This window comes from Sinocyclocheilus grahami, unplaced genomic scaffold (assembly GCF_001515645.1).
Source record: "Sinocyclocheilus grahami isolate Dianchi unplaced genomic scaffold, SAMN03320097.WGS_v1.1 scaffold54.1, whole genome shotgun sequence".
Lineage (NCBI taxonomy): Eukaryota > Metazoa > Chordata > Actinopteri > Cypriniformes > Cyprinidae > Sinocyclocheilus > Sinocyclocheilus grahami.
Window position 1 is genome coordinate 3,958,017 of NW_015505233.1, and position 26,454 is coordinate 3,984,470.

Below are 26,454 nucleotides of genomic sequence, written 5' to 3' on the forward strand. Positions count from 1 at the left end.
AACCAAACAAACATGTCATATAAAGCATTCTTGAACCATAGCAAAGTATCAAAAGAGGACCAGGAGTTTTACGACTTGAAGAACAAAGCCGCAGAGTATTACAGGTCCAACGGGGTCCCGCAGAAGATAGAAAACGTCCTGAACGAGATGTTTTGGCAGAAGCCGGATGATATCTATGGTTATCTGGTAACATACCTACGCTTTTGAGATATTAAAGCTGTAAACATTCTATCTTAGAATGATAATTACACCTGCTGTAAAATTATAAATGACAATTCTGCCATCGCGTCTTGTCCGGTTTACATGTTATTCCACCAGAATGAAGTCAGTATTGATGTAGGTCAGATCCTCACATAATTACACACCAACATAATGAACTGAAATCAATAACTGCCTGCTGCTCTTTTTCAGGCGAACTATTTTTCCAGGCTCTCCTATACTCCTGTGATTAGTAAAATCATCGGAAGAGAGGTGTTTGACGGAAGAGGATTGACAGCAGTTCAGACCCAAGTGTACTATATCATCAGAAATGAGGAAAAGGTATATTCTGAAATCATCCACATGCTTCCTACATTTCAGAACAGCTATTACTTTGTCCCATTTAGGTGTATTGTAAGTGGGCCTAAAATAATGAAATGAACGTTGATTTTTGTTGGCAACAAGGTGGATATCAGATCTAAGTGTCTCTGTTTGGATGGTTATGAGAAACTGGAAGCTGGTCTCCCTGTAACCTTTCACCTCGTGCCATTTGCACAATGCTGGACAGTTTGCAGGAGAAATTTGTAGTGACACGATGACAACACAGAACAATTAGAGTAGGAAAGCGTGTGCGTTTGTACTGTGAGTGACACACGTGCTTCACAACCAATCATGAGCATCAGATCACATTCTGACTCTCATTCTCCATCTGTTTTGCCTCCTCTCTATCACTCTGTTTATGTTTGCTAAGTAAGCATTATGCCTGCTGGCATGGTGGCCATATTGCAGTTGAGAGTGTTGATGTTTTAGTTTGGCACATTTAGAGATTATGACAGTAATACATTTGGACAGGGAACAGGCCGGCTGTAGGCATGAGCTGGGGGAGCTGAGATTCATATCAGTGTTTGGGCAGTGCTGAAACGTAATGTCACACTTTTCAAAGGAACTTTCTGACATCTGATCCTTGCGTTAGCATTAGTCCAACACAAACACATTAATCTTTGCAGAGAATATTTGCTGCTCCCCTTATGGTGCAAGAAATGCATTGTTTTCAATGTGAAATCCACACATTTTGACATTGAAACACAAAGATCCAGTGGTGAACTCCAGCACACAGCCACACCAGGGCCAACAGTTCATGTACAGATTGTTATATTCAGACCTTGGTCTTTTCAGTCTTGAATTTTGAAATGACTTGTATTTCCGACCATGAGCCTCTTGATTCATTCATTTTAGAAGAAACAGCTGTATATTTTTTAAAAGGCTTAAAGGGGTGATTTCACTTTTTTAACGTTAGTTAGTGTGTAATGTTGCTGTTTGAGCATAAACAATATCTGCAAAGTTACAAAGCTGAAAGTTCAATGCAAACGGAGATATCGTCTTTTAAAATTCTGGCAGTTTAATGCCTACAAAAACGGCTTGTTTTTTCTACAACAAGTTACTTCCCGGGTTTGTGACATCACAAACCCAGATAAACCCTGCCCTCGGGAAAAGGCAGCAAAGGGGGCGAGGCCATGCTGCGCTGCTTTAGAGAAGAGGAAGAGAAAACTAGGGGTGCACGTAAAAATCTATTCATATATGAATCACGATTCTGTCTTCTAACGATTGATTCACAAGTTTCAAAATCAATGTTCTAAAGCAGCGGTTCTTAATACTGTTCCTCGCGTCCCCCTGCTCTGCACACGCTCTGCATCTCTCTCTCGCTCTCTCTCTCTCATTCAGCTCAGCTCCAGCAATGAACTATATAACAATTATACACTTATTTTCACATAGCTATGAGAAGCGTTATACATGGACGCACGTGCAGTTGCCGTACTGTATTAAAGCTTTAATCAGGATAAAACCGTATATTAAAAGCGAAAAGCTAACATAAGCAGTAGCATTTACAAATAACAGCGTATCTAAAAGTATGAGACAACAACAAACAAAAAACATAGGCCTACCATTAAAAGGCGTGCTTGCACAGGTTCTGCACGATCCTCTTCAATAATATCCTCTGCTTCTCAATCGGGCTCAAACTGATAAACGATATTAACGACTCTGTTGTTTACAATACAACCGGAGCACATGCCGCAGAGGTGAGGGGTGGTACGCTTAGACACGCACTAGAGGCGGTTTAGCCAATCACAACACACTGGGCTAGCTAACCAATCTGAGCCCATCACCTATTTCTGAGGGCGGGGCTTCATGAAAACAGAAGATCAGCCCGTTTCTCAGAGAAGGGACAGAGCAGTGTGGAATAAAAGTAAATTATGTGAAAAAGAATACGTTTAAAAAAAAACGAAGCATTAACACATGTTAGACTGCACCCCATAAACACAATCAAGCCTAGAAAAAAAAACAGTGAACCACCCCTTTAAGCTGAAATGTCATGCAGTGTGTGTGCAAATAAGTGTTTTTATTATATTCCATTGCAATATTTGGCCCCTGGAAATTATTTTATTTATTTTTTCTTTTTCTAACCATAAAAAAAAACTGTAAAAATAGTTTTAGTACATGTAAAACTATAAAAAAATATTTTTGGTAATTAAAAAAGTAAAACTAATAATAATAATAATAATTGAACAAACAAATAAATAAATAACATTAAAAACTAAAAAGAAAATGATATATTTTGCCTTGGTAACTACCTGAAATAGGTTTAAGTTAAAATACTAAAATTACTACATCTAAAACTGAATATAAATTATACAGAAATATTAAAAAAGTCATGAAAGTCAAAAGCACATTGCAAAAACGTTAAATATAAATTAAAACTGAACATAAAAAAGCTAATTCAAAATATGAATAAATACTATAACAGTATATAAATATTACCAAAATAACACTGCATATTTTGTCAAATAGTTTAGTCAGCTGATTAAAATAAATTGAATCTGAACAATAATTGAACAAGCCTACAATAGAATTGAATAAATATACCAGATTTTCCAAATACAATACAGAAGAATTCATTATGGGGGCACATTTTCAATGGCTTTTTGTGTAAATCACAGGTGGTGTGCAGTGCAGTGATGAGTGGCCCTAGTGATGGTCTGGAGGCTGATGGTGTGGCAGAGTCAGGGGAGGCATTTTCTGACAGCAACCAGCAACGTCTGTCTATCACAACAGCTCTGAAGTGGATCAGAGAGCATCTCAGTCCAATGCTGCAAGGCTTCAACCCCACTGATCAAACCAATGTAGACAAACTACTCAGGTGATCACAAAATACACAAGCATCACTCAAAGAACATGAAGGTTGCTATGATAACCATGCTTTAAAATACACAGGTTGACTGAGGTTGTGTCTTTTGCCTGCAGTGATTTCTTCATGGCACGTTACCTGGAGCACAAGGACAGTCTTAACATAGAGAAGGAGGATGAGCTGAGGATTGAATCAGTGCCTGAGGCTCCGCCCCAGGCCACTCCCACACCTGCACCTACCAAAGACAAGAAAGGAAGTGATAAAGGTAAAGGAGCTTAATATTTTGCCATTTTTAAAGTGTATTTAGCTGCACAGTAAAACATTACTGATGTTACATATTATTTGAGGTCACACAATAAATACATCAGAATAGTAGCGGGATCAGAGTCAGGTTAAGTGAGGATGCCACAGGAGAACAACAACCCATCTTAGTGCAGCAAGTAAAAAAAACCCTGTGGGATTCAAAGACAGGATTCCAGCCAATCTTCTGTCATCTCACTGATCTGAGAGAGCTGTTGTAAAAGCAGTCTGAAGGACTCCACACTTCTCTGTTTCATAGAAAGCCTACTGGGAGCTGCTCTCAGATACATTAGCAGCTTGTACTGAATCACATGTGTATCATTTTTTGTGATGGTGACACTGTTTTCACCTTTTCATTGAGTCCAGCCTTTCTTGAAATCTTAGAGAAATCAAAGGTATACAGACTTAAAGGTGCCCCAGGTAACCTTTTCTACTTTTAAAAACCTTTTACCCCTACAGAAATGAATAGTACTTTTGAAAAATCAGTTTAAAATGATGGCCTTCAGTCATATCAGTGGTCTAGAAAAAGCTGTTTTATACTGCATGGAGTGGGTCTTCTCTTGTGGTGGCCGCAATGTCGACATTGCACGCTCAGTTAAATGCTTCTCACTTAATCTCCGTAACCCCACCATTATTGGACATTTTTGCTAGAGAAATAATCAGGAATGGAAAACTTTGATGCTTCAGCTCTCCTTTAAGATTCAGATGATATAAGATAATATAGAGCACTTTAAACTGCAGATCCTTCAATGACCTCTCCATCCCCTGCACTTTCTTCTGCCATCACTGTTTTTGTATTCAGGTAAAAAAGGAAACAGCACAGAGAAGCCCCTCCCTCCTGCAGAGACCCCAGTGCCACAGCTGCCAGGAGCTACGGCAGTGGGTGTGGTTTCTTTGGCTGTGGCAAAAACTGCTGCCAGACTTCTAGGAGAACCCTTATACCGACATATCACATCAGTCAGAGTCCCGCAGGTACACTACCATTCATAAGTTGGGGGTTGGTAAGATTTTATGCTCACTTTTATGCTCACAAAGGCTGCATTTATTTAATCAAAGATACAGTTAAAACAGTACTGTTGTGACATATGATTACAATTTAAAATAACTGTTTTCTATTTTAAATGTAAATGTAATTCGTTCCAAGATGTAGATTATTTTGTCTCCTCATTGGAAGGGATTTGAAAAAATTTAGCATTACATCACTTACTCACCAACGGATCCTCTGCAGTGAATGGGTGCCGTCAGAATGAGAGTACAAACAGTGATAATGTATCACAGTTTTCACAAAACTATTAAGCAGCACAACTGTTCTCAACATTGATCATATTAATTACAATTAAAATTAATAAGAAGAAATGATTCTTTCGAAAGAAGTCACTTCTAAATGAAATAAACAGGTCTCAATACAGGTTTGTCTGACCTGTTTTCATGACATCAAAATTAATAGTAATTATAATATATTTTTGAGTGCAAGACTATAAACATGTAAACCATCACAATCCTGTCTATACATGGTTTATGTTTTTGACAAAGAACATTATTGAATAATGATAAACGTGTGTGAATCAATGAATGAATGAATGCACAATTTGTTATACATTTTAACATTTGCCACAGTAGTCTGTGAGTTTCTTGAGCACCAAATCAGCTTATTAGACTTTCTGAAGGATCATGTGACACTGAAGACTGGAATAATGGCCAATGGTTGCTAAAAGTTCAGCTCTGCCATCACAGGAATAAACTGCATATTTAAATAGTTTATTCATTTCAAATTATAGTAATATTGCGCAACATTACTGTTTTTACTGTATTTTTAAATAAGCATAAGAGACTTCTTTCAAAAACAGTAGCTGTTTTTAAAAATTTTTACTAGCCCCCAAATTTTGAACGGTAGTGTATGTAAAGAAAAATTCTGTGATATACTAAAAATTAAGATAATGGTAGCAAGCTAGTATACTGTCTTAATCTTTTCAGAACCATTTACGTTTTGCCATATCTTGCCAGTATATTATTATATATGATATTCCTCTATCACTCACCTGTTCTCTCTGTTTCTCAGCCTATAGGTGTAACAGAAGAGGGGGCATTACAGGTGGGGTTTGAACGTCCCGAACAGGTTCTTGATCTGGTCACAGAGGCATGTGCTAACCTGGCATTGCCTCTGGGTTCAGACCTGCGCTTGGCTATAAACTGTGCAGCACACGGCCTGATGGACTATGTGAGTGATGGGAAGACAGAACAGGGAAATGATTATTCTCACATTCACCCAAAACAAGTACTGCAAATGTTTAAAATGAAGGTTTAAATAGTATACTCTAACCATTTGAAATGTTTCTCTTGCTGTCTTCTAGTCTTGTGGGAGGTATGAGGTGATGTCTGGCTGTCACAAATCCCCAGATGAATTGGTGGACATGTACGAGGGTCTGATTAATAAATATCCTGCTATCACATCCCTCATTGATCCTTTCAGGAAAGAGGTGAGATTAAAAAAGCATGCATTTAATCCCCATTTATTGGTATAAAGTGTCTTGCAGCTCATCTGGTTGAACTGACAGCCTGTCTCCGAGTTTAGGATGTAGATCAGTGGGAGAGACTGGCTTCAGTGATTGGTCAGTCATGCTGCCTGATTGCAGATGCTGCATCCAATCGCTGTCCTCGCTGGAGTGAAGTGAAACCCCTCCCACCTGGGGTCACCAGGGTCATTATTAGGCACCACAGTTATATGACCATCTCTGACCTTATAAAAAGTATAGCAGAGCAGAAAGGTAGGCTCCTAACATGAGCAAACAGGATGAAAGAGTACTTTACTCAAATCTAGGTGCTCACTGTGTGTTCTGGCATAGTCATTTTGACAGTAATTTGCAAAAGCATAATTTCCAAGTCTAGATATATTGACTGTGTAGTAAGTATGTAACTCTTCCCTATGCACACGGAGATGCAGAGACGGTCCTGGCTGCAGGCAGTGGTGATACATCAATTGTTGACCTGGTGGGTTGACCACAATTCATTCTTTATTTTTTTTAGGGAATTCATTTCTCAGTGGCATGTAGTCGCCGATCAAGTCTTTTAATAGAAATTCAAAAATAAATAGTGAAATCAGATTTATTTAGTTCCAATGAAAATACCAAACAACTGATGCAGCCCATGAAATTACATTTTTATCATACTGTAGATTAAATGTGTTGCTGAACACAATCCACATGTCCAAAGAACTGAGAGCAATAATTTTTCTATTGTAGTAGAACATTTTTCATTACAAACTATATTGTAATAGGAAAATTTGAACAAAAAGTGCAAAAAATTTTTTACACGAATGTCAGATTTTTAATTAGTGACCTATAACGGAGAATCTTAAATATTTCTTCATTTAATTTGTTTTACATTTTTCAAAATCCAAAAACTTTTCAGGTTTAATTAGATTTTGAGTCACAGTTTCTTTCTTGTGGACCCCACCGTATGTGTGTTTAAAGGCTGTAGGGTCAGGTGTGTCCTTTCTCAAACTGGGTGGGTTGAGAGGAGGAGAGCGAATGGACAAATACAATCGTCTGTTGGCAATAGAAGAGGACCTGGAGCAGGAGGGGATCCTGGGTACGGTTCTCTCACATAATGGCAAGTACTATTAGTAGCATATTAAAAAAACAATGTATAATACCTTTGTGTTTTTCAGGTGCTAGAGAAAAAAAACAGCCTCTCTCAGATCTTTCCGAAACACTTAACTCCGGAAGCGGCTGTGACTCTGTGACCATCTCTACTTGATGTGACTTCATCTCCTGTCTGTCTGCCTGACATTATCACAGTAGGGTTTGTCTGACCTGACTGTATGACATCTAAACGCATATTAATTACAATTCACATCAAAATATCTTTTTAGTGCAAGATTGTAAACATGTGAATTGACTCATCATATGCACCATATTTCTATGTGATATGCTTTAGTGCTTATAGATGGTTTAAACATTAAAAACATTATTAAATAAACAAACATGTTTTTATATAAAGCCCACCCACAATTTTTAATACATTTTAATATTTTTCACAGAAGTCACAGTGAACATTTCCACATAGACTTGCCCACCATATAATTATTTTGTGTGATTGTCCACAAAATTAAGTTAATTGTGTGTGTGTGTGTGTAATGTGTTCGTATTTTCCTTCCTGAAGACTTTTTCATTCCATGTGCTCCAGATTTACCTGTAAGAGAAAAATCACAAATTTAAATTATATTTACTATATACATACATTTACTAGACTACATACTGAGGGTGCAAAAAAATCAAAATATTGAGAAAATCGCCTTTAAAGTTGTCCAAATTATGCTCTTAGCAATGCATAAAAATTAAGTTTTGATACTCACAGTAGGAAACTTAACAAAATAATTTCATGGAACGTGATCTTTACTTAATATCCTAATGATTTTTGGCATAAAAGAAAAATCAATCATTTTGACCCATACAAAGTATTGTTGGCTATTGCTACAAATATATCCGTGCTACTTATGACTGATTTTGTGGTCCAGGGTCACATATATGATTTCTATTATATATAAATATATATATATACATTATATATATTTCTTAAATATATACATGTATGTGTGTGTATATATATATACCCTGTGAAATATTACACTTCACCTTTAAATAAATAATTTATGTACATTTATACATTTATTTATAAATATTTATTAATTTAATAACATTTAAAATATAAACTATATATTTACTATTATTGTTTTTAATTCTAAAATGCCTCTGGAATTTCCAAAAACTCAGACCGTGAACTCCGTCCTCTTTTTGTCTCCCCACCCCACAGACAGGTTTTAGAGAAATCAAAGCTATTCTTCAATGATTAAGAGGCATAAAACCACCCATCACTTCCTTCTCCACATCCTCTCCTCACTATATACAGACAACAGATACTGACACACACAAATACACACATACACACACGCACAGTGACTGAATGGGGCCAATTATCCAGCCTGTTCAAAAGGGCAGCAGTGTCCGCTTCATACAAGTGTTTGTGTCTGTTTATGTGTTTGTGTGAAAGAGTGTGAATGGACTGTTTTGTGTTAACAAGTGAGAGAAAACACAAACCCACAGCTGTGCTGCGAAACTAGAGGACCACAAGAATGACACATTCAACTCCTAATCAACTCACAACATGTTCGTAATCTTGTTTACCTCTTAACTGAATTATAGAAATCATGAATTTACTAGCATTGCACCTTTTAGGGAGAGAAACACAGCCCTCAAAATACACCAAACTTACATGATGCAGAGCGGACAGCATTTTGTAAGCATACAATGGGTGACATCTGTAAAAAAAAAAAGAAGCTATTTGCACGCGGCGGGAGTGTAGGGGGTGCTGGGGGCATCCGCAGAGAAACAGAGAGATTTGAGACCAGCATTACAAGTTACTGTGGCTCCCCAACAGGCAATCATTCTGTTTGAAAAAGAAAATGACTAACAAAACAGGCTAAATTAAGCGTTTTACACACACATATATACACAAGCTGGGCTCTAAATTGTGGTTCTGTCAATAGAGGTTGTTTTGTGTTGCTTGACTATGGTTTCGAAACAAGTGCAGCACAAGTGTTATAGAACACGATAAGAAGCAAACATAAGACACAAACAGCAGCAGGGCAACAGCCCAGCATGACGTTTTATGATTACAAGCTTGTCGAGATTGACAGAATGTTTATAGTACATCGATTAAGAAAAACATGCAGACCAGAAGACGAGAGAGACTGCAATTGAGCAAGATATTTACTCATTTACACCTCGCATCTTCAACAAATGCCAAACCGGAAACGTCAACAAACAAAACATGCTACATGTCGGACAGAAGAGCTAATAAAAATGTGAGTCCATTATTGATTGTGTTTTGAGTGCTGTTGGGGAGTGGAGATGAAACTCAGAGAAAACCTCACTCTAAAAGGATCTAGATGCTAGAATGTTTATGATCCTAGTTTGTGATCTCTTCTACATCTAGTTTTAGGGTCACACATAAGTCCAATAATAAAAATTATCATAATGATAATAAAAGTAACACTCTACATTAAGGTCCCAATAGTTAACGTTAGTTTATACATTAACTAACAACTAATATTAACAATATTAGCTGCCTTGTATAAAGCTCTACATTAATGTCTAGTGAGATTTTCATTTATTGCATTTGCAAATGTGAAATCAATAATCCATCATGACAACACCATGTACTCATATAGTCCTGAATGTCTGAACCCTAAGTTTTGCTTATGAACAACAAGCAATACATTTGTATATTTGTTTATTCATCTTTGTTAACATTAATTTATATAAATACAACTGTTCATTGTTAGTTAATGTAAGCTCAGGTCCGTTATGGTAATATAATACAAATAATACCAATATTAACAGATATAACTTTTGATTTTAATAATGTCTTAGTAATGTTGATATTAATATAAAAAAATTATTTAGAAGTATGTTCATGTTAACTAATGTTAACAAATGGAACCTAAATACATTATATAGAGAGAGAGACTTCAGATGCAAAAAGTCCATCTGAGATTTTTCTGAGACTTTTTCTTTTAAATTAGCATTTTTATCAGGCTCCTGTTTACGGTAACTAATTTCACTTTCATGGAAAATAAAAGGTTATTAGTCAGTTATTGAGTGCATTATTTTCAAAAATGTCCAATGATATTTTCATAGGAGTCTGATAAAACAAAAAACAAATATATTTTACCATTTAATGTACAATTTCAGCCAATCATAAGATGTAACGTTTTATTTACTAGAACTTTAACATGTATTGTTAGATTTTAATAAATATAATTAAATAAAAGTTTACCAGTGGAACATTTGAAGGAAAAAATACTTAGCCCATAAAAAATATGTATAGAAAATACTTGTAGCCTATACAAAATACTTTTTTGTTTTTTAAGATGTTTATTTCTGGCGTTTTTGCCTTTATTATGACAGGACAGTTTAGAGATGACAGGAAGTGAAGTGGGGGAGAGAGAGAGGGGCAGGATCAGGAAAGGTACTCGGGCCAGGATTTGAACTTGGGAAGCCCATAGCACAACGGAGCTGTATGTCAAAACAAAAACTTTTTTTTTAACAGACACTTGAAATATCTCTGCTATCGACTCGTGCTATATGGGCTTTAGTATACAGCTAGTCCACTACAAAACTGAGTGTCAAAATATTATAATTTTTCATGAACAACAGTAGTTTAACCCACATTTAACATTGTTGTTTACCAGATTCACATTACAAACATCCTTGCGGCTTTTAAAGGACCCCAAAGATTCAAAGCTACATTCCACAAAGCTCTTTCATTCACAAAACACAATGACAGTCAACACTAACACATTTATAAAACGCTTCTCAAACACAGCCTTGAATTGGAGTGTACAGTGTGTGTTATTCTCTGCTGCAGGTCAGGGTCAGGTGAGGAACAGAGTAAAAAAAAAAAAAGAGAAAAGAGGAGAGAGATTGAGAGGGAATAAAGTTTAATCTTGTGTCCGGGAAGATTTAACCCCATGAAGAGCCCTAAGCCGCTCTGGAAATTGTGCCTAAGTGTGTGAAAGCAGTGGAAAGGCGTCACTGAGCCTCAGCGCAGACACACACATCTCCTGTTTCACAGCACAACAACAACACAGCAGCTGCAGCTCACTAGAGGAAATGAAATCCTGTCGTGTAACGAGGCATGACAAACGTCACACCATTGTATAAATCTGATCTAGTGTGCGATTCGGACGGAATAAAATGATTCTCTGTGGACTGGATGGGGAAAGATACAAAATTTCAGGGATCAAATTTACATCAGACAATGAGAAACGTAGAAGATGTTTGCCAAAATGCCAATAAGCAGACAAAGGAAACACTTCATCACTGATCTCAAGTCAAAAGCCAATGCTTTAAACCATCCAAAATAATTTTTCCAGCCTTGCACAATATTAAAAAGGCCTTCACATCAAGGGCTGAAAGACCTTATATACTTTAAATTTTTTTATTTATTCAATTATTTTTACGCATACTAACACTACCGTCCAAAATTTGAGGGCAGTAAATTATTATTATTTTTTTTATAATTATTATTTTATCAGCTAGGCTCCATTAAATTGATCAAAATATGACAATTAAAACATTTTACAATTTTAGAACAGTAAACTGTAATAATATTACACAATATTACTTTTTTAACCTTATTTTTGATCAAGTAAAAATGTGTCTTGGTGAGCATTAAAGATGTCTTTCAAAAAACAATAATCTTACCTTATATAATTCTACAGTCAAAGTTCTGAGGTGCATTAAAATGTCATTATCAGTTTTTTATAGTAGATTTTATGTTGCTTGAAAAAAATAGTAATCATGATTTGACTATGTGAACATTTTGACGTTCACATTTCAAATTGAACAGAAATGTCATGACCCTTTCAAAATGTGCTCCTTCCATTGACACTTCAAAAAAAGAATCTATGTTGTCATTGCTGTTAGTTAATATGACAAAAGAAAGTATGTGCTCAGCTGCAGAAAAAGGGTTCAGAAAAGTATTCTGCTGTATAACAACACTTCACGAAAGTCTGACCTCCTTTAATGAAGCATTTAGATTGATCTTTTGATCACAAAGATCAGCCGCCTCTCACAATGTGCCTTCAGGGCTGCCATAAATGAAACCACCTCAGGCCCATGCCTATACATGCTTTCAAAATGCTTCACTTAAGCCATCCATTTAAACTAAACTGCTTTATATATTCTATTCAGTAGCGTGTTATTGTCATGTCTGCATGTCAACAATTTGAAAAAGAATAACACATTTCATTACAGCTCAGTCAATAAATGTACAAATAGCATCAATTCATTGTCTGTTATTTTAAAAATGTGTCTCAGGAATAATAGTCTTGTGTGATTGACGACCCAAAATTGCTTCTCTTCTATACTGTTGGTGAAAACGCCAATTCTTTGAACCTGAAAAAATATCCAGGTTCATGAAACAGTAAAAAGATTGTTAAAAGGGGGATAAGTTCACACCAGTGCCTTGTAATTACCGAGCGGGACGTTAGAAGGTTAATACTAGTCTAGCCAAAGCCATTTGAGAACACACTAGGTTGGCACATGTTCAAGGCTGGTCACCAACGCCCCTCTAGAAACGCTTCTCACAAAGACAAAGCATGTGTCAATGACTTTGTTCAGTGAGGACGGTCCTGCCAAAGTAGACAGTAGGACCGAGGGGATTTCGTTTCACTATTATTAAACGCTCACATATATTCAAAGTCCCTCAAAGTGAAGAAAATCAAAAACATTATACCACTTATAGATTCTCAAGTTAATACAGTGTGACTAATATGTTTGTTCCAAACAGAAGTTATTTTTTAGGGGTTGCTCTTTCACAGCTCTGGAGACTTCATGGATTTCTGAGCACTTATCAAGTATCAACTTTTTCTAAAATTTCCCAAAAGAAGTGAAAACAGACTCAACTTGTTGACATGCTGTAATAGTATAAAGCTATAAAATGTTTGTGGACTGACAGTTTAGATAATTTGGTTTATGAAGAATATTGGAGTTATCCTGAAATCTCAGACTTTATCCCAAAGTATGCTCAAATTTGCTAAAATAAAATTGTTGTCACCATAATATCTGAGATCTCTTGCAATTACTTCTTTCATACTGACAGTTTCTTGTATAAGTGGCATGTACACTACCATTCAAAAGAAACATTCTTTTTCATTCTGTTTAAAAAAAAAAAAAACTCAAAATATATATATTTTTAAAAATGCTCATGAGGCTGTATTTATTTGATTTTTTTTTTTTGTAAAATAGTAATACTGTGGAATATAATTAAAATTTAAAATAACTGTTTTCTATTTTAATACATTTTAAAATATAATTTATTCCTGTGATGGCAAAACTTCAGAAATCATTCTAATATGCTTATGCTCAAGAAACATTTTTTTATTATTATGAATTTGAAAATGGTTGTGCTTCTTAACATGTTTGTGGAAAACACCATTTTTTCAGGGTTTTTTGATTATACATTTTTTTTAAAAACTATATTTAATTGAAAGATAGTTTATGCTAAAACACTGATTCATAGATTATAGAAAAATATTTTGTTATGGATATGGAAATTGAATATAGACACTCTTTGAACCAAACAAAAGAGAAAATTAACTAACAACTGGGCGCAAATGGTTTGACCCAGCCAAAAAAATAAATAAACGTGAGCATATAAAAAACCACACATATGCTTGATGCTGTTAAGTCACATTATGGCTGAACTTCTGCAAGTATTACATGTAAAAAAAAAAAAAAAAAAAAACGTACCTAATTCATTGCATTACGATTTTGTAGTCACATGTGTTTGGTTAGTTTGGATGAACTACGTACGCTGGTGCAGTAAGAAATTTTCTTTTGGTGTGTAAATACATGGCTCTACATAAAAGAGCAGATACTCACAACCTATGAGCTCCTATGAAGGCTTGAGTTGATCAGTGCATATTGTGGTTGTTGTGTTGCGGTGTGTCCTGAACCTGGTCCCTTGTGTTCTGGCCTGGTTCTGACTGGGTTTGCTTAATCTGGGGCAGATTCAGGGCAGTACTGGAATTCGCTGGAGGGGAAGGGTTGAAAAGTTAAACGGATGATCTGGCTCAAGAGACAGAGAAAATGTGCTGAAGTGTTCCTGTGGCTCAGTGGTAGAGCATTGCGTTAGTAGCGCAAAGGTTGTGGGTTCAATTCTCAGGGAACACACATACTGATAAAAAAATGTATAGCCTGAATGCACTGTAAGGATAAAAGCGTCTGCTAAACGCATACATTTAATTTAATAAAAGTGTGTGTGTTTGACTGACTGTTATTCTTTGCAGCTTTCAGTGCTCCCCTCCGTCTCTCCAGGGCTTTCTCCAGCTCAGACTTCTGTGATGGCGATGGAGGGCATGTCCCAGGCGAGCAGGAGGGGCCGGGACTCTTGACTGAGTTCTAACAGAAAGATTACGTTACTATACCAATAGCTAGTTTTAAACACATTTGAATTATATTGAAATATTTTTTGTTTCTTTTATATTAAAAAAAATATATATACACTGACATATAAAATAAGTGTTAATAGTATTAATTAATAATAAAAATAAATAAAGCAATCCTAACCAGGATTCCCTGAAGGTCCTGTATGGCAGAATTTGTCCCTTCTTTCTGCAGGAAGACCAGAGAAACAATTAAGCAGACTATGTAAGTGAGTGTTACTATTTTTAAGTGAGTGTTATTATATATAAAGGGGTCATGAACTGCCTCTGTTTTTATTTTGTACTGTTCTCTGAGGTCCACTTATAATGTTATCAAGATTTTTACATCAAAAAACATAATTTAGAAGTAATAGGCTATTTTCTGTCTGGTTTTTGACCCGCCTCATCTTAACGTTCTGTTTGAATAGGCGTGGCAAATTGTAGACTAGGAAGTAAATGCCCACTGCTATGATTGGCTAACACTTGTGTTTGTTTGACAGCCTACTTCCCTAACAGATGGACGCTGCTGTGATTTAGGTTAAAAACGCATATTATATTGTTCTAATATGCTGATTTGGTGATCAAGAAACATTTCTTGTTAATGTTAAAAACAGTTGTGCTGCTTAGTATTTATGTGGAAATCATGCTACTTTTTAACAGGATTTCAATAAAGTAAAAAAAAAAAAACAGCATTTATTTGAAATAGAAATATTTTGTAACAAGTCTTTACTGTCACTTTTGATCACTTTAATACATCCTTGCTAAATACTTACATATTGTAAGTAATTTCATTTAATGACACTGATTAACTGAATAAAAGAAAGTGTAAAGTATGTAAAGACATGTGTACCGGTCCTGGTCTGGCTCTGTTGGTTCTCTGGGAAACACGTCGCAATTGAACTCCTTTTTTGATGCGTTGCATCATCTCATCCACAGCTTGCTGTCTGATGTCCTTCTCTGTCAGACACACATACACACACACACACACGCATGCACAGACAGACAGACAAATGGGATTTCTATTAAAGCACATTTAAACAGATCAACACAGATGTAGATAAACATCTGCTGCTTTTCATTAGCAGTCATTTCAGACACTGAATAATGAATAATATCAGACATACTGACACCACTAAACAGAACTGTGAGGATTTCTATTTGAGATGGCATGCACAAATATCATAAAAAAATCAAAAGAAAGTTGATCTGTGATGTTTGTCTTTGTTTAGCGGCCTTGGCAAACACAGTTACAAAAAATGTGAATCTTATCTGCTTACCAGCCTGATGTTTTTCTGACATGATAAAAATCAATCTAAAAACATTCTCTTTTGCAAAGGCACTAAATTGGCATTACGTTTCAGAGCTAGAGTATGGTCCAATAACAACCTTCTATTCATATGAGATCATAAAAATGCTGTTCAATAATAAGAACACCTGAAAGAAAACTGCAATTATTCAACAAAAGTATCTAAGCTTTGGCCTGCACTTATACTTATTATAGGATGTGAAAGAATTTTAGTCAATCCATTGGAAAGATCACCATTCCTTGAAAATATTCAAACCCAGTGAAAAAGAAAATCAAGCACTAGTGATAAAAGGAAGGCTAAAGTTCACCAGTCAGTTTCTATAAACCTGAACATCATGCCAATAACTGAAGAATTGTAAAAAAATTTTAGCATAAATGGGTAATGACTTATCCAAACTCTGTACAAAAGTGTTTGTCCTTCAGCAAAAGGCTGGAAGTCTTCTTTCTTTTTCTCTCCCATCGTTTTTTAGTGTAAGGCTGAAAGAAATGGCTAAGAACAAACTTGAACTTGACCCAAGTCTTTCATTTTCATTTTTGCTGTGATGAAGAACACAAGTTTACTTTATGTGAAACGGTGTACATTAATTACATTCCATCTGACGGAATGCACTGCAAATTTCTAATTGATATTCAACACTGCTCAAAAAGGTCAACATAAACGTCTGAAATCTTTCATGTGGCTTGACGGCAAACACAACTGCAGGGCAGCCCTGCTAACGAAAAAAAAACAAATCAAAGAAAAAACCTTGAACCATCAGCCATCGCTGATTACTGTGCTTTTAAATTATCAATCTATGTAATCTTTGCATTTATTAATTATTATAAAGCAAAACCTTTAACCCGAGCAGGTTTATAGATTGGAAATTAACTATTAAATTAAAAATGGCTCCGCTCTTTACCTGGGGTTTTCTCAGAGGAGTCCTTCTCCACTAATGCAGTTTCAGTGCTCACGTCTTTTTTCTTACGAAGCATAGCGAGTAATGAGCTAAAAGAGATAGAGACAAAAGAAAAAATGGAGAACTAAAGCAAAATTTCCTGTTTCAACAAGAAATGTGTCATTGAAACTTCCCAATGAGCAAACAGCTTATTGACTGCCGTTTTCATCTGATCTTTTTTATTATGAAGTTATATTTTCTCATTTTGATGGCTTTCATCACAAATAGACACTCACCTGAGTGGGTTGCTTGAGGAGGCAGGAGGTGGAGGTGGAGGAGGTGGGGGCGGGGGTGGAGGAGGGGGTCCTGGGGCAGCTGGTGGTGGATTGGAGACCTGCTGGAGCTTCTTTTTCAGATCCTCCACTACAAAACATAGAGATATAAACACTGGGTTATTTGGAGTGTTGTTCAAAAGTTTTGGGAGAAATTAAATACTTTTATTTAGCAAAGATGCGTTACATTGATAAAAAGTGACAACAAATAAAAGTATTACTGTGACAAAACTTTTCCATTTCAAATAAAATACTTTTCTTTTGAAATTTAAATTTTTATTAATTAAAGAATCATGAAAGAAATGTATCATGTTTTCCACTAAACATCTAGAGGAACAACTGATTTCAACACTGATTATAGTAAGAATCTGATCTGAATACCAAATCAGCATATTAGAATGATTTCTGAAGGATCATGTGACACTAAAGACTGGATTAATGGCTGCTAAAAAATTAAGCTTTTTCATCACAGAAATAAATTACATTTTAAAATATATTAAAATAGAAAACAGTTATTTTAAATGTTAAAAACATTTCACAATATTACTGTTTTTACTGTAATTTTTTGATAAAATGGTGAGCATAACAGACTTCTTTTTTTTTTTTTTTATCTAAAAACTGACCCCTAACGTGGTACCTGTGAATCTGAGGTCTTTAGCCTCGGTTTCAGCTTTAGTGTGTTTGTGCTGCCACTCTTTTCTCTCCTCATCCAGCAATTCAATCTGTCTCTGTAAAGCTGTCAGCTGCTTCTTTAATTCGCTGCCATGTATCTGCTCTTCAAGAGCCTTCACCTGGAATCCACCAACAAAACATGGGTTGTAAAAACAGAATGTGATCTTTGAACTTAAGGTATAGTTCACTTATAAAATGAATACTCTGCCATCATGCCATCAAATGAAATGGTGACCAGGTCTACTTCCACTTTCACTATATAGAAAATAGCAGCTTGGACACTGGACCAGTGTTTTTTTTTTTTACTGTCACTGAGATACTATTATAGTCTTTCTTAATATATTTTCAGTTTTATTTCAACTTTAGATAAAGTTTTTTTTTAGTTTTTTTTTTTAAAGTTTTTATTATTATTTGCTTTTAGTTTTAATTTAGTTTAACTTGTTGAAATAAAATAAGTTTAAGTTTCATTTTTTTTTTTAATATTAAAAATTATTTCAGCTAAGGTTTGTTTTATTTCAAGCAACGGATTGTTTTAGTTGTAGTTTTAGTTAACTATAAAAAACCTGCACTCTGCATGTTAAATATCTCCTTATGAGTTCCATGCAAGAGAAAAAGTCTCGCCTTCTCCAATTGAACGACATGAGTGTGACAAAATTATGACTTTTTTGGGTGAACCATCCCTTTAAGGCAGTACAACATAGTGACTGTACTTCCATCCCTCACACCCTCATTATTGTTCTTGTCATATTAAATATGTCATATACTTTATATAAATTCTATAGTGATGGCAGACAAATACCATGAAGTGAGTGAGTCATGTCGACTCCAGCATTTTCCTTGATCCTTTAAAGGGTTCATATGATGCGATTTCAATTTTTCCTTTCTCTTTGGAGTGTTACAAGCTGTTGGTGCATAAAGAAGATCTGTAAAGTGTCGTGTCTTTTTCCTCTGTTCTTAGAAATTACACTCAGTCTTGGTTTTTTTTTTAAGTCAAAAGAAATACACTTTATTTCAACAATGAGAATAAAGTGGAGAATCTCTGCAGAGAACATCTCCAGAACTTCTTTGAATCTTCCTTTTTATACATTTGGATTTGGAGGCGTGGGGTAAATATTCCATATAGTTTTTCCATACATATAATGGTTCCTTTGTGCATATCATTCAAACAGCCCCTCCTCTCTAGTCTTGTTATGTTAAAGAAAGCCCCCCCACTTATGGTTTTTACAGATGTTTCTCATCTTAGGTTTGTACTCTTTGCCACGTAGGCATGTTTTTACACACAGGCATATAGGATTATAATGGAAGTATAACTAGATATATTAATGGCTAGATTCGCCTTGATTATACTTGATTAATTCCTATTTGGATTAATAAAAATCTTCTACAAAAGTTGCAAAGACTAACGTCTCAAATCCAAAGAGATATTCTTTATAAAAGTTAAGAGTCAGCCACACCTACCTAAAACGGCTCGTTCTAACACGCCCCCACATATCTACCTCACTATGTGGGAAGATTTGCATAACGCCGCCCAAATGTTCACACAAAGAAAGAAGGCGTAACTTTTATTCTCACTGTAGTATTGTTGCCGCTTTCCGCCATGTCCTGAAGATGCTGTGTGCTTCGTTGTGAAAGCGAAACTACTTTGTTTGGTCTTCCAAAAGAGGACGATATCCGCTTCGTCATGCCTGGAGCTGATCTGTGCTGGTCGCTGAGGGAATACATCAACTTAGTGCTGTGGATCGCCTTTCACCGTGGACGAAGCCCGGGGTCGTCACATGTGCTTGCCGCTCCTTCGTCGGATCCGCCGGCTGGGCCGTTCTCAACCCCGCCGCCTCTGCTTACTCTAGCCCGGCCTCAGCTCACGCTAAGCCGGGGCTTCCGCTAGGCTGCTGTGTTTTTCATTGTGAAAGCGAAACTACTTTGTTTGGTCTTCCAAAAGAGGACATGACTACAAATCAGTGGTTAAGTTGCATTTACAACACTGTTCCAGAACAGTTTAACCCAAACATTCAGATGAGTGCAGCACATTTTATGGAGGACTGTTTACTGATCCTGGGAGAGTAACGTTAAACTAAAATGCCGGCAGTTCTGACTCACGTAAGTACGTTTTCATTTAAAGGATTTGCCACTGATGATTCAAACGCGAGTTTTGGGCAGTGTGGAGTAGCACTTGTTGTTTGTCATTTCTCTGATCACAAATGCAGACAGGGTTTTATGTTTACACGGCGCGATGCAATGCAATGCAACGCAACGCGTAAAAAGACAGTATAAGTCATTATAATCAGTAATTATGTCCCCACTGGATGCAACAAATGCCTCGTTTGTAATGGGTTTTAATGTTTTTGTCTCATCGCTCTGGCCGGGACACGGCGTCAACAGTATAGTGAGGGGCGTAACATTTCCGTCTCACGCTTTTTCGGACCGATGAGCTTTGTAAAAATCGACACGTTCAAAAAGGCGGGGCATAGAGGAGAAACAATAATGTACAGTATGTGGAAAATAATGTGTTTTTTTAACTTTAAACTGTATAAACACATTTCATTACACCAAATACACAAAATACTGTTCTTTTTAGCAGCATCATATGACCCCTTTAATGATTGTTTAAATGCAGAACACCGCTCATTCCTTCTCCTTTCAGAAAGGCACATAATGAACTGCATGTGTGTGTGTGTGTGTGTGTGTTTGCTTTGGTGTGACACTAGGAGAGGTTGGTATGGTTGATTTGATTGGTTTGTCTGTTATTATTTTAATGACATTTGGTCTGTACCCTCTCAGGACACTGTGACCTTAAGGACAGTGTAGGGATTAATGTGTGTATGTGTGTGTGTGTTTATTACCTGCTGTTGATGCTCCAGTCTCTGTGTCTCTAAAGTGTGTGTCAGTGTGTTGATCTCTGCCAGAGCTTTCTGTAGAGCTTCTGTTGGAGACACACTTTGGATCAACATCTGGCTTTGTCTTTTCAGCTTCTTCTGCTCAACTAGCATCTTCATTCACCCACAGAGAGACAGAGAGACAAGCACACATTCACACACCGCTTAATTAACATATTCCAGGAAACCATAAATATTCAGAGTTCCTAGCATGTCTTATACATTTCAATAAAGTAATTATGAATTCAAATCAAACTGAGCTTTCACCTCATGTGCAAACTTCTCTGCTTCAGATCGCAGGTCCCTCTCAAGCTTTAGATCATCTTGCAAGGCCTCAAACTCATCTAGAGCATATTGAGAAACTACAAACACACACAAAGAGGTAAGTTTTCTATATATCTTGTCTATGGCATAATTTATATTCCTGTTGACCTTCTGATGACATCCACTACAGGGCATAGACCTTTAAAAGGCATTTTAGGGTGTAATTTGCCATTTAAATCAGCATGGCTAAGTTAAGTTACTTTTATTTCTATATTGCTTTATACAATACAGATTTGTAAACAGGAAAATAGCAGAATCAATTATGGAAACTCAACTATGGAGCAGAAGACAATAGTGTCCGATGATGACATTTGGCTCTTATCCATAATTCTACTTTGCTGACCTCTTTATATGCATTTAATTTAAATTACTGTTCAAAAGTTTGGGGCTGGTAATTTTTTTAAATGTTTTTGAAAGAAGTCTCTTATACCCGCCCAAGCTGCATTTATTTGATCAAAAATACATTAAAACCAGCAATATTGTAAAATATTATTACAATTCTAAAAACTGAAAATATAATTTATTATAATATAATTATTCCTGTTACGGCAAAGCTGAATTTTCAGCATCCATTAACCCCAGTGTCACATGGTCCTTCGGAAATCATTCTAATATGCAGATTTGGTTGTTCAAGAATTTTTTTTTATTATTATCAATATTGTGCTGCTTAACACTTTTGTGGAAATGATACAAAAATATAATATAATTAGAAAGTTCAAAAGAACAAAATTGATTTCAAATAGAAAACTTTTGTAACATTATAAATGTCTTTACTTTTAATAATAAAAATAATACTACTTTTACTTTTGAATAAAAGTAGTAACTTCTTTCAAAAAAAGGTAATTCCTCCAAACTTTTGAACGGCAGCGTATGACAACATTATCTTCTTTTGTATGCAACAGAGTGCAACTCTCTCAAATATATCATTAACAAAAGTAGACCAGAAATATAATTCTTTATTTAAAGTGATAAGATTATGACATTACTAGTAAGTTAATGCAGTAAAACCCAAGATTAAACGCCTTTCTCACATACTTCCTGTCTAGTTTGGCAGAGCTGCTCTCTTGTCGTCTCCAGATCAATCACAGTCTGCTTCTTCTCAGCCAGGATCACTTCTAGTTTATCCCTCAGCTCTACCACAAATAAACAAGAAAAGTATAAATAAACAAATGACAGTACAAAACAGCCTGAATTCTCCAAGTGTCTTGTAACCAAACATCATGAATTGAGAACTGCAGCGGAGGGCAAAATTACTTATATTTTTAGTTTGTTTCTTATAAAAGCTATTGAATGTAAGACTTCGAAATAAAGCATGTGTTGTATGGACTACTTTTACAAAGTTTTTCAGTGCTTGAAAGCCTTGAAAAAAAGCCAGTGGTCACTTTCAACTTTTAACTGTTGTTTCAATATAAAGATCTTTTAAAAAATTGGATTTAAAACACATAAATAAATGAATAACATTAACAGAATAACAAAATATGGAAAGCCTGTGGTCAATTTGAACTGTTGTTATATGTAAAAGTGTAAATATGTAAAGAGTAATCTTAAATAAATAAATAAATAAAATATTTAATATAGAATTGAAACTCGAAAGCCTGTCACTTTGAACTGTTGTTTTATGTAAAAGTGTAAAATAATTTATATTTACCGGTAATATCTAAAACAAAAAAACAAATGTTTCACAGAAACAAACACTGAGGATGAGTACATAACTAAATTTAAATTTTTGGATAAAAAATTCGAATAGCCTAGACACTTAGGGCCCTATCATACACCCGGCGCAATGCGGCGCAAGTGTTTTTGCTAGTTTCAGCCCGATGCAGTTCTCATTTTCCCATCATGTGCCGCGTTGTTTAAATAGAAAATGCATTTGCACCCATTTATGTGCCCATGGGCGTGCTGGTCTAAAAAATATGTGTGTTCAGGTGCATTGTTGGCGCATTGCTATTTTGAGGAACTTAAAATAGACTGCTCCATAGACCAACTCAAACCTGGTCTAAAGTCTGGAGCAATATTTTTTCTTTGTTATTTAAAGAGCGCGTTAGTAATATGCGCCTATAGGCAGGTGCACAACACATGTATACTTTGCTTATTACACACACAGGGACACACACAGCAGCACACAAACATTTTTTAAAATGAAAAATTACATTCCGCCATGTAAATAACGAATCCGCCATGGCGCAAGCGCAACTGGCTTTTAAAGGGGATGGGAGATGAGACTCTGATTGGTTTATTGCACGTTACGCCCAAAAAACACACATTACTCATAAAGAGAATAGGGATAGCCTGTTTAAACCATGCACCCGGGCGTGCCGACAGTTTACCCGTCGTTAAACTAGCAAAAGTGGATTCGGACACGCCCTGAGTGCACCTGCGCAGTGCGCTTTAGACCATGCACTTAGATCGTTAAAATAGGGCCCGTTCAACCAAAAATGAAAATGTTATGTTTATCTGCTTACCCCCAGGGCATCCAAGATGTAGGTGACTTTGTTTCTTCAGTAGAACACAAACTAAGATTTTTAACTCAAACCATTGCAGTCTGTCAGTCATATAATGGCAGTCAATGGGTCCCATGGCTTTGAGAGTAAAAAAAACATACAGACAAAATCGAATTAAACCCTGCGGCTTGTGACGATACATTGAGGTCTTAAGACACAAAACGATCGGTCTGTGCAAGAAACTGAATAGTATTTATATAATTTTTAACCTCTGATCCACCGCAATGTCCAACTGTCCTGAGCGTGTTCACAACATCCGGCGCGTGACGTCAAATAAATACGGTTGGGCAAAAAATTCCACGTTGTCTGAAGATATATCAAAATCGTCTTCCATTGTGATGACCTGTACTTCTAAATATCTTTAGATCATCCAGTGCCTGTGAACACGTTCTGCAATCTCTCTGCACTGTGTAAATAGTGAGTGACATATACGTGCGACAGATCACTTCCGCACATGCGTCTACTATCATAGATATGTATAGATGCCCTATTCGACCACTCCAGATACGTTGACGCGTCCGCCATTTTGGAAAGTATCACGGCCCATAGAAACAGTCACCAATGAGGAATCTACTTATATATATCTATGTCTACTATGCCAGAGCACGTACACGGGTCACACGCCGAATGTTGTGAACGCGCTCAGGACAGTTGGACATTGTGGTGGATCAGAGGTAAAAAATTATAAAAATACTGTTCAGTTTCTTGCACAGACCGATCGTTTCGTGTCTTAAGACCTCAACATATCGTCACGAGCCGCAGGGTTTAATTTGTTTTTGTCTGTGTATGTTTTTTTTTACTCTCAAAGCCGTGGAGCCCATTGACTGCCATTATATGACTGACAGACTGCAACGGTTTGAGTTAAAAATCTTTGTTTGTTCTACTGAAGAAACAAATTCACCTACATCTTGGATGGCCTGGAGGTAAGCAGATAAATATAAAATTTTCGGTTTTGGGTGAACTATCCCTTTAATGGCAAAGGTGTCTAATTTCTGTACTACTAAATAATGACGGCTTTCACACAAGTTTGTCAGCTATTGTATGACTAAACAGGTAGTCAAGCCTTAATTTAATGCCAGAGCCTATGCTATTATGACAGGCCCAGTCAATCTGCTTGAACAAAAAACATGCAATTCTTTGCTGTCTGTGTCATAGAAATTACACACTTCACCTTTAAAACTAATATGTAGATGCAAAAAGTATAAAGTGATAAAAATATTCAAAAGGGTCTGGCAACAGATTTGCGCTTGCACTCTCAGACACTTGCACTTCCGCTAGCGTATATACTTTGAGTCAACAACAAGACATACAGGCTACTGAATTGTCTTTAACATCCGTTATTATGTCACATTAAGTGTTTTGCTGTATGGGAGGACAAGTGAAAGTTTGCGCATTGTGTTCATGGTCATCTGCTTGCCTTGTAGTACATTAAATAATAACTATATATCGAATTTGATCTTTTAATTGCACTTAATGTATCTTAATACATTAAGCCATATTAAGTGTTTATGTTTTTCTACAGGAGGAAAACGCTTAACGAGAGACTTTGTGCATTGTGTTCACTTTCTGCTGTTCTGTAGCCACGGATTTGCGGGTCTTGTCTTTTTCTTGCAGGACCCTGCACGTCATAGTATAAAATTAGTTTTAATCGTTTAATCACCACCACAGCTTATTGTCTCCATTGGCAACACGCACGATTTGTGTCGATTGCAAGTGATGTCGCAGGTATCGGAGAGTTCAAGTGGCGATTGCAAGTGACATTGTAAGTTAGTTTATTTTTTCTTGTCTTCACCACCTGGCTACTGTTGTAAAATGTTGAGAGATTCAAACAAAAAGTAATCAATAAATAGAACAAAATAAAAAATAAAAAAGACTGCAAGTGACGTCGCTAGCGGAAGTGCAAGTGTCTGAGACTGCAAGTCTGAGAATGCAAGTCTGAGAGTGCAAGTCTGAGAGTGCAAGCGCAAGGCTGGAGGCAGACCCTTCTCCAAAATATTTTATTAAGCAATACATTGTGGGACAGTGCACTGACCCACCTGTAATGACAATCTGACATTGGAAGGAGCTACAGACTCCTGACTCCTCCTCCTGTGGATCTTCATCATTTTCATCATCCAGACTGATCTCAGCAACGACATCAGCACCAAGGCGGGACATAAAGAGCATACTCTTCCTCTTCAGAGAACGGTTCTGTCTGTTTAACTGAGAGAAAGATATACATTTGTGTATTTGAAAGATATTTTATCCAAAGCAGCTTAGAGTGCATTTAATGTATACATTTCAACTCATGATCTGAGTGCTGCTGGCATCACACAGTACCAATTGAACTCAACTCAACTCAAACTTTATTTATAAAGCGCTTTCAACACCACGACTGGAACCAAAGTGCTGTACAGAGAAAGATAAAAAAAAAATAAAAAAAACTACACTATCAAAATATGAATTTGCTTGGTCTCGGTGAAGAGAACGAAAATCCAGTGTCTACTGACAGTACAAAAAAAAGTTAATCTAGTGAGGCCAATGTCGTCACATTTATAGGAATAATCAAAAATCAAAATGACACCTGTAACACCACAAATGATATAAAACCCAAGCCGGTGATTTTCTGCGTTTACCACAGAGCGAAAAAATATGAGAAATCAAATCAGCAGCATGTAGACAGACCAGCCCACTGGAACCCCAGCGGGTGCCCATGCAATTCCCCTCAATCACACAGCCAAACACACACAGCACAAACACTCTGGAAGAGAGCAATAATCAAGGGCAAAATAATAGACATTTCATTACACGTATGCAGGAGCAGCAGCAGCAGACACTCCTGTTTTCATAAATAATTACAGCATTCTATCGGGCGCGTCGGCCACGGACCCCCTCCCTCGCCACATGCACATACCTGCAT

At 36.3% G+C, this 26,454-nt stretch overlaps 2 protein-coding genes across 2 annotated transcripts; one reads left to right on the forward strand and one right to left on the reverse strand.

The window, feature by feature from the left end:
- eno4 (enolase 4) lies at window positions 1-7,694 on the forward strand. Its single transcript, XM_016269926.1, has 11 exons — window positions 1-186; window positions 412-540; window positions 3,195-3,394; window positions 3,499-3,647; window positions 4,485-4,654; window positions 5,742-5,900; window positions 6,034-6,159; window positions 6,255-6,447; window positions 6,618-6,670; window positions 7,153-7,270; window positions 7,350-7,694. Exons 1-11 carry the CDS (start codon window positions 13-15, stop codon window positions 7,436-7,438), a joined length of 1,560 nt encoding a protein of 519 aa, XP_016125412.1. The 5' UTR covers window positions 1-12; the 3' UTR covers window positions 7,439-7,694.
- Window positions 7,686-26,454, reverse strand: LOC107583640 (shootin-1-like). Its single transcript, XM_016269927.1, has 13 exons — window positions 26,449-26,454; window positions 25,592-25,757; window positions 22,086-22,187; window positions 20,998-21,092; window positions 20,698-20,844; window positions 17,823-17,976; window positions 17,150-17,276; window positions 16,878-16,963; window positions 15,523-15,629; window positions 14,818-14,862; window positions 14,523-14,649; window positions 14,131-14,281; window positions 7,686-7,873 (listed from the first exon to the last, which is right to left on the reverse strand). The coding sequence occupies exons 1-12, from the start codon at window positions 26,452-26,454 to the stop codon at window positions 14,163-14,165; spliced, it is 1,281 nt and encodes a 426-aa protein (XP_016125413.1). The 3' UTR covers window positions 7,686-7,873; window positions 14,131-14,162.